The sequence below is a fragment of the Camelus ferus genome, chromosome 12 (genome assembly GCF_009834535.1).
Source record: "Camelus ferus isolate YT-003-E chromosome 12, BCGSAC_Cfer_1.0, whole genome shotgun sequence".
Taxonomy (NCBI): domain Eukaryota; kingdom Metazoa; phylum Chordata; class Mammalia; order Artiodactyla; family Camelidae; genus Camelus; species Camelus ferus.
The window spans coordinates 206,897-216,137 of NC_045707.1; the positions used below are offsets into that span (position 1 = coordinate 206,897).

Consider the following 9,241-nt stretch of genomic DNA (forward strand, 5'->3'; position numbering starts at 1 on the left):
CTAATTAATTTTGTACACATACAAACATGGATACATCCAGATGACTGTAGAGAGCATTTCTATCGTCCCAGAAGTCTCCTTGGTGCTCTTCTGGCCCACAACCACATCTGCAGCGCTGAATCCATTATTCTGACTTTTAGCATCATCAACTATCTTGGCCTATTCTTGGACCTTATATGAGTGACATCATTCAATACAAAATCTTTTGTGTCTAGTGTTTTTCCACACATCATAATGTCTGTGAACTCTATGCACACTGTGGTAGCAGTAGTGTAGTATTTCATTGTATAGAAATGTATAGTGTTTCATTGTATGAATACACCACCATTTACTTACTTACTCTTCTGCTGATGGATATTTGAGTGGCTTTGTGATTGACCTTTTCATGAAAAACAATGAATTCAAAATCCACCTAATAAAGAGAAAACCCACAGGCCCCAAATGGTATCACTTGTGCTAAAGCCCATGACACCAAACCTAGATTTAGTACCTAACCTAGCTGCACTTTTGACCTTCCCCAGAAATGTAATCTTAATCAACCATTTGGGGATTTGCTGGTCAGCACCAATGAGGTAGTCTGTCCCGTGGTGCCACCTCCATCTTCCAAAGGAAGAAGAGGCAGTTTGCTTGATGAGATCTTCACCATTTCCTTCCCCCCAGAAGACGTCCTGGCTCCAAATAACCCTCTCCATTCTTCTGCTAATGGCTTCTTTGCCCCACCCTCCTTTCTACAAGAGCCTTCCATTTTGTACCATTTCTTGGAGCATCTTCTAGTTGCTAGATGGGATGCCACGTGATTCAGGAATCACCTACTAAAGCCAATTAGATCTTCAGATCTACTGATGGAATTTTGTGTTTTAACACATTGAAGCTGCTGTGTGTATCAATAATTTTTTTTCTTTTTTGTTGCTCGCAAGTATTTCATTATATGACATACCAGAGTTTGTTACCCATTCATTCACTCATTGAAGGCCATTTGGTTTGTTCCCAGTTTGGGGCTATAACAAATAAAACTGTTAGGAACTTTTATGCACAGATCTTTGCAAGAACATAGATTTTCATTTCTCTAGGATGAATACCCAGGAGTGGGCTTATTGATTGGTTTTTAGCATTCATCTCCCGTACGTCTTATTAGACTTTTGCATAAGTATTTCATTTTTTCACAGCCATAATATGTGGTATTGTGTATTTCATTTCTTTTTTTTTTTTTGAACATTTTTTTTTATTGAGTAATAGTCATTTTACAACGTTGTGTCAGTGTTTTTCATTTCTATTTCCAGTGGTTCACTTCTAGTATACAAAAATGTGACTGATGTGTGTGTGAGTGTGTGTGTGCGTGTGCTGACCTTGTGTCCTGCAACCTTGCCTAACTCACTGGTTAGCTCTAGAAGTTTCTTTTGTAGAGTCCTTGAAATTTTAACATAGACAATCATGTCATCTACAAATAGGGACAGATTTTTTCCCCATTCTGTGTGCCTTTTATTTCCTTTAACTGCTTTTTTGCATTGGGTAGGACTATGCTGAATAAGAGTGAGAGTAGACATCCTTACTTTTTTTTGATCTTAGGAGAATAGAATTTGGTCTTTGATGGTTAAGTACGATGCTAGCTATGGACTTTTTGTTGATAATCTTTATCAGATTGAGGAAATTCAATTTTATTCTCGGTTTGATGATAATTTTATCATGAATGGAAGTTGATTTTTGTTGAATGTTTTTATGCATCTATTGAGATGACCCTGAGGATTTTCTTCTTTAAACTGTTAATATTGTTGAGGTCTGCAGATTGCAACAGCCTTGTGTTCCTCAGTAAACCCTACTTGGTTGTGGTGTGTTATTCTGTTTATATATTGTCGGATTTCTTTTGCTAAAATTGTATTGAGGATATTTGCATCTATGTTCAGGAAGGATATGACTTCGTAGTTTTCTCTCTTAATATTATCTTTGTCTGATTTTGGTATCAGGACAATGCTGGTCTTAAAAAATGAGTTACGAATTGTCTTCTTTTTTTATTTTCTGAAGGAGAATTTTTAAGATTGTGTTTATTTCTTCTTCAAATGTTTGGTGAAATTTGTTAGTGAAATCATCTTGGTCTCGAGATTTTTTTTCAGAAGATTGATGATAACTTTAATTCATTTAACGGTCTTAGAGGTATTTATGCATTCCTAACTCTGCCAGTTCATGTCAGTCCAGGCCAGCTGAGGGATCTTTCCTGTCCTGGTAGTCTCCCTACTCATGCAAAACCTATATATTTTCTTCTGTGGCTATGCTTTCTCTAGGGTCTGTCATCTTCCTCACTTCTCTATGTAATTCTCCATCACTCTTCTTTCCTTAAAGAAATGAGCCAGTCCTTTTTTTGTTGGGTTAAATGAACAAGACTTATCCCTAAAAATGGGTAAGACTTGGTCTTATATGTAGGTATACACGTGAGACACATAATTAATAAACACTAGACCTCAGTAAATGTTACAGAGGAGGGATAAATAATTGAACAAGTAAGCTCAGAATCCCAAGTGATTCAATAACCATAGTGAAGTCAATAAGACTATCTGTGGGTTGGATAGCTTTCAAGTATACAAAACTGAGAAATTAGCTTATTTCTGGCCCCATTTATCTTTTTAAAGTGATACTATTTTAGTCATTCTACCTATCAACCCATGGGAGCTTTGCAAAATGTAAATATGGTCATACTATCCCCTGCTTAAAATCCTTTAATGATTTCCAATTTTCTTTAGGATGAAAACCAATCCTTTTGCTTGGCTTACGATGCTGTGCATGGCCTGTCTCCTCCATCCTTCTCCATTTGCATCTCAGTCTTTCCTTTATTTACAGCTCTAACTAAACAGCATTTTAGTCCACAAATGTGCAATGCTTGTAGCCACAGAGGGCCCCTGCACCTCCTATTAACTAGAGTCTACTTCTCCCCCACTTATCTGTACTTTCAAACCACCCTCAACAATGTTGACTAGTGAGAATGCTCATAGAATGGCTTCCTTAGAAAAGATGATTGAGCTGACTTGTGCAAATCCTTCCTTTGTTGGACTGTTAAAACATTATGATACTCTCCTTTTAATGTTCACCACATTTTTAATTTCATAATCATTACGAAGAGAAAATCTGGCAGTCAGAGAAAATAGCATATTACTTTTAAAGGAAAAAATAATAAAGGTTGGTGATTTATCCAAGGAAATTGTGAAATGTAGAAGACAATAGAAGTATACCTTTGCAGCGATGAAAGAAAATGATGATCAGCCTGGATTTGTACATCCAGTGAAAATATTCTTGAAAAATCATGGTGAAGAAGGAAACTCAGATTTACCTGAAGAAATAAAGAGCACCAGAAATAGTAAATTTGTGGAACCATGTGAAATATGTTGCTCATTTACTGACTTTAAAAAATAATTGTTGCAAACAAGAAAAACAATTATGTATTGTGATAGTTTGGAAGGTATGAAAACAAACATGACAGAAATACCAGCAAAGAATGAAAGGGGGGAAATGAAAATATACTGCTTTAAAGTTTTTATCTATTAAATGATGAGGTATAATATTTGTAATTATACTGTGATAAGTTGAAAATATATACTCTAAATGTTAGAAAAAGCATACTAAAACAATAAAATCAAAGGTAAAGATAATGAACCAGTAGTGGAGGTAAGTTTAAATCCTTAAAAAAAATTCTTAATTATTCAAAAAAAAAGATAGTTAAAGAAAAAAAGGAACAAATAACAAACAGAGCCTCTGTTTGAACATCAACTTGTACTTTACTCTGGTGAAAACCAGCTGAGGTCATTGGCCTCAGATAAGCCAAAAAATTAAATATTAAAGAAAACTGATTTATTAGAATATCTTCCCCGTACCTTTGAAAGGCAAACAAGTGGAAAAGGAACAGAACAGCTGAAGACATACTCATTACAGCAATTTCCGCCTCTACATCAGGATGCCTAGGGAAGGAGGACGGTCTCTCTCCATGGGAATTGTCGGTAAGTGTAACCAGTACTGACAGGTAAGGAACTGGACCCCCTCTGCTGGTACACAGAACTACCCAAAGTTCAGTCTCCTGTGATCACCTGCAGTTCTTTTTATTATCATAACAATTCCGAGACACGATTTTCCCATAACACTGGACAAAATGATAGATTCATTTCAGCCTTTCCAGTCTGATACGGCAAACAGAAAGGAGCGGAAGTGGAAGTTTTATGTGAGCCAAAGCTTGTGTCATCCAGATGTAAGTAGGTCTGCTGTATGTAAGTGAGTACAGGGGAATTATGGCTTCAATAAAGCCGAAGGGCAGATGATGCAAAATTTTTACGTATTTGACTATGGACTGTCAATGTGTTTTCTATGTCCATCCTCTGACACATAACCTAATGCTAATCCGCTGATCCTTACAATCAAGCAGGTCGGCGCTTGCAGGGTCTCTGAGCTTTTCTTTGCACGCATCTCGGATTCTGCCACTCACTTCCTCTCTCTACCCATCGGAGAGCTGCTGTCATTCTTCCTGTGTCACTTTCTCCTGTTTTGATCCCATTTTCAGTCCCTTCTACCTCCAGCTTTCCCCCGTAGTCTTCTTCTTGTCTCCTGAAAATGATCTAACTTCTTTCACTGTTAACTAATTACAATACGGAATTAAATTCTAATTTCTACAGTATTCAGTTTGAGTTCCTAGTCTTTATACTACAAAAGCAAAAAGATTTGGACATTTTCCATTCACATATCTAGTTATGATCTGCTACACTGTCCCGTCCTCCCTCTCGAATTTTTTTAAAACCACTTTCGTGAGGTATGATTCACATGCAAAAGACTACGTATTTAATGTATCCAACCTGATGAGTTTGGACATAATTATACACCTGCAAAGATGGGGGAGGACACGCTGAACTTTTTTTATGGAGTAATTGAGGCACCTTATGTGCAATCACAAAATAAATCAGAAAAAAGAGGGTGGGAAGGGATACAATGGGAGTACGAGATTCGCAGATACTAACTACTATATATTAAATAAACAACAAGTTTCTACTGTATAGCACAGGGAACTATATTCAGTATCTTTTAGTAATCTGTAATGAAAAAGAATATGAAAATGGAAAAAAATGAGAGAGTTTTATGGTATGCAAACAGTATCTCCATAAACAGTTTTTATAAAAAAGATGTTACCAGTTAAAAGGTTAACACTTAAACGACTACACATAACAAGTTGTTGCATCGATGTATCGTTGATGAGATGGATGGCAGTCTTCTGGGATAATTTCCCCTAGTGTTTACCCATAAGAGAGGCACCCGTCTTCATAGACTGTCTTCTCATGTCATGGAGTATTTCCCAAGATGAGTGATCTCTGAACTGGTTTTTAAGAATGAAAAGAAGTTTTCCGTGCAGATATAAGCAGTGAGTAGTAAATGAAACTTCCAATTGGCTTGTTTTTGAGGCAACACTGTGCTTAATTGTAAGCGCTACAAGTGCCCGACCATCATAGGGATGATACCACTGGGAGCATTTACTTAAAGAGACCGAAGCTTGGGTGTCCTAGAGAAAACCTCTAGGCCCTCAGAAGTTCAAGTTTCAATAAGCAGCATTAACATCCAATACAAGGGACCTATAGATCAACTTTGGCCCTGATTGTACCCCATCAAGGAGCAAGATGGGGGCAAGGGGAAAGCACTGATATGACTAAGCTCATACTTAGCTCTTGTGATTGGGAGAATTTGCTGCCCTAAACAGTGCTGGGAACATAATCCTTCAAGAGAAGCAGCACCAACTTTCAACTTCTGTGAACTTTTATCCATTGACCCCCTGCTCTAGGTGTCGGGATTTTAGCTTGGTCTGTCGTATCAGCCGTGGCCGATGTCAACTCTCCAGAAATTCAAGGGCCCTGTGATTCTCAAGGATATCCCGGACCTCCAGGGCCCCCCGGCCCCATGGGGCCTCCTGGCCCTCGAGGTGAGAAAACATTTTTCTCCACATTGCATTGGTCACTTCTTTCTCTCTGACTGAAATATCCATAAACCCAGTGGAAATTACCCAGGTGTTTCCCACAGTAACTGACTGAGACAATGATTTTCTGGAGGAAAATTACCGCAGACTTCCACTTCCAAGCACAGCTAAGCACCTAGGATCTTAAAACAGGTGACGAGGTTTTTACCCCAGAAAAACTTCAGGGATGAGTCCTGAAGACGCCACCATGTAAACCTAAATGACGGTTCAGATAGCTTTTAAATTGGTGCACTCTTTAAAGTGGCAGTTACTGTATGCTCACCCATAATTAATACGGGTACTGGTGAGTTTCCTGCAAATTCAAGGGCCAAATGGTATTGGAGACGACCATTGAGAATCAGGTGTTAGGAGATTTCCCCTCAAGTCTGAGAACTAGCTCTGCCATCTCAACCTTGCTGGAAACTATCCCAATTCGATCCTGCATCAGGAATTCCTAGCCTGATTGTGCATCACAATTATCTGTGGACGTTGTTTAATATGCAGTTTCCTGGATTCACCCCCCTGAAATTCTGATTCAGAAGGTCACTGCACTATTAGCCAAGGTACTGTATTATTCACAGTCTCCCCTGCAGACACTAGTGCACAGTCCAGCTCAGGAAACATCGCTCTAACATCCCCTTTTATCTCTGGAATGATCCAATTCCTAGATTTCCCTGTGCCAGTGTTTCCCGAGAGTCATCCTTAATTGGTGTTTGTGATAACAAAAAACATATGATCTACCTATGAAATCAACGGGAAGGGCAATTCAAGTGACTATCCAATCACTGCTTCTAAGAATATTCTGACTCTACCAACTCTACACTGGACACTGTGATGGTTTTGCGTTAGAAACAAAATTAAGTAGGTCATTGGCTCATAGTCTAACTAAGGAAGCAAAATAGGTACTTGATGGGGGAGATTGCTATCCAGGGTGGCAAATGCTATGATCAAAGTAGATGCTGGATTCTGCTACGGTGATGGCAGAGAGGAGAGAAAGACTTCCTGGGAAGAGTGATGCTTAAGATGATCCTTGAAGGGTGAGTGAGATTGGGAGGAGGAGCAGTGTGGAAAGAAATGTATGGGCTGTGAAATGCATGAACTTCAAAACTCCTCCAACCTCCTTCTGTTTACTTCGGTGTTAAGGGTTTTCAGGCTTTCCAGGACCAGTAGGGCTAACCGGGATTCCAGGAAACACTGAGGAGTGTCTACCCCCCGCCAAACCTGCCTTTGCAGTGAAGCGGAGTGATCCCCTCCCAGCCCCCTCCCAGCCCGTTGTCTTCAAGGAAGCCCTGCATAACGACCAGGACCACTTCAACCTCACCACGGGCGTGTTCACCTGCAGCGTCCCTGGCGTGTACCACTTTGGCTTTGACATCGAGCTGTTCCAGCATGCCCTGAAGTTAGGGCTCATGAAGAATGGCACCCAAGTCCTCGAGGAGGAAGCCAGGGCCGAGGATAATTATAGGCATGTTTCCGGAAATGTCATCTTGCAGCTGACCGCGGGAGACAGAGTCTGGCTGGAATCCGAGCAAGACACAGCAGAGACTGAGAAAGGATTGATTCAAAGCGTGTTCTTTGGGTATTTGCTCTATTGAAATTACACTGGCTAAGGGATAACAGGCACACTTAAATCCCTCAAGTGATCCTAAATTCTACAGAATACTTCCCTTTCCCCTTAGATATTTTTAAGTGAGACCATTGAATGAATACCATTAAGAATGCCCTGTTCACCAATGTGAATGCAACCCAAAGAACAATTAAGATTTATAATCCATTAACTGGTCAACAATTTCTTATTGAAACTCCATCACATTTCATGTACTCTGCTATATCCTAGAAACTTTGGGGAAGGGGTATGTCAGGAAACAATTACTGATCGGAAGCTGCCTACTGCTTGGAGGTGGGGGAAACAGGAAAGCCATTATTCCTGTTCTTGATTATGGCTGAAAATTTTTCACCTGATGGGGGGGGAAAACGTCTTGATCATAGCTCCCAATGAACAGATATTTACAGTGTGACATGGAGAGGAGCAAAAGGAAATAAAACTATATGTATTAAATATATGCTCTTTTCCAACCACTTCACCCTCAATAAATAGTTTCACCTGCCGTGTCTTAATTTACTTGGTACTCTATAATATCCAGAAACACTTCGAGGGAGGCATATCATTTTGCCAGTATTTTTGAGTTATTTCTGAAAAATTTCAACGAAGATTGGAGAGGATGTATTTTGTTTTTTTCCAAAGTTTTAGCTGTTTCTGAATATGAAATCTCTCCTCATGGTAAACAGCATAAGGAAGACACTTTATCCTTCCAAACCTCTTTCAAGATACATGTTCCCATTCAATTTTCCACCATCTTTATCACTATATAGGGATGAAAGGACATGAAAAATGCAAAACTGACTCTTGCTATTTTTGACTGCTACTGTGTGTGTGTGTGTGTGTCCAAGGGTGAGGGTAAAAATAACATTTCCCATCAATGGGAAAGAAACACATCTCTACTACTAATTTCCTTTTGCTGACAATGGTGGGAGAGAGAGGAAAGAGAGAGTAAAACATTGTAACATCTATTACTCAGAACTAACGATCTTTTGGTTAAACACTGACAGGGTTCTAGAGTATGGAAATGTTGACCAGGCCACACAGCGCTGTGGAAATTTACTTTCAATGTAATAGAAAGTACACACATCATTTGTCTCGCAAGAAATACAGACACACATGATTTTAGCAATGCGGGCAGCTGTCTGCCGCCCTGTTCCCTGGAGCGGCTGCCCAAAGCCCCTTTTGTCCCATTTGGATGAAGCTCTGGTGAACCGAGGGGTCAAAATCCAGAGGAGGTTTGTCCCTAGTCACAAGCCTACCCTCTACTGATAGACCTGTTGCCAGAAAATAGTCCAGTTACACCCTCAACTTTCTGGCACTCACATTTATACCATTTGTAGTTATTTGTCTGTATTAGAGTTAGCGGCACCACTTTAAAGTTCTTGATTTAAATAACAGATACAAAATAACTGATTAATTATGACAATCATAGGCAAACGCATAGATCATCCTAAAACACACACAATGGCCAATCATTACGTAGCTCGTTTACTGAACTGGCTTTTGGAAAATTGACTTTTGGTGAATTAGCCCCATATTTTTTCACCTGGCTGACCTGTTAGGAGGTCGCCTCTCTCTGCCGTCTTGATAAGAGGGTGAGCTTGCCTTGCACATGCCTTCAATGCTTGAGTAAAACATAATCAGGAGGGAAATCTTATTACTTATATACA

At 39.5% G+C, this 9,241-nt stretch overlaps 1 protein-coding gene across 1 annotated transcript; it reads left to right on the top strand.

Annotated features, from left to right (window-relative positions):
* Window positions 1-3,837: 3,837 nt before the first annotated feature.
* Window positions 3,838-8,063, top strand: LOC102517524 (protein HP-25 homolog 2). Its single transcript, XM_014568371.2, has 3 exons — window positions 3,838-3,980; window positions 5,798-5,935; window positions 7,112-8,063. The coding sequence occupies exons 1-3, from the start codon at window positions 3,938-3,940 to the stop codon at window positions 7,561-7,563; spliced, it is 633 nt and encodes a 210-aa protein (XP_014423857.2). The 5' UTR covers window positions 3,838-3,937; the 3' UTR covers window positions 7,564-8,063.
* Window positions 8,064-9,241: the final 1,178 nt, after the last annotated feature.

What these genes read in the sequence shown, in the direction of transcription:
- LOC102517524 (XM_014568371.2), top strand. Translation starts at nt 3,938, where the DNA reads ATGCCTAGGGAAGGAGGACGGTCTCTCTCCATGGGAATTGTCG. An exon ending in TCTCTCCATGGGAATTGTCG is followed by an intron (nt 3,981 to 5,797) that starts GTAAGTGTAACC and finishes CCCCTGCTCTAG; the next exon opens with GTGTCGGGATTTTAGCTTGG. An exon ending in GGGGCCTCCTGGCCCTCGAG is followed by an intron (nt 5,936 to 7,111) that starts GTGAGAAAACAT and finishes TTCGGTGTTAAG; the next exon opens with GGTTTTCAGGCTTTCCAGGA.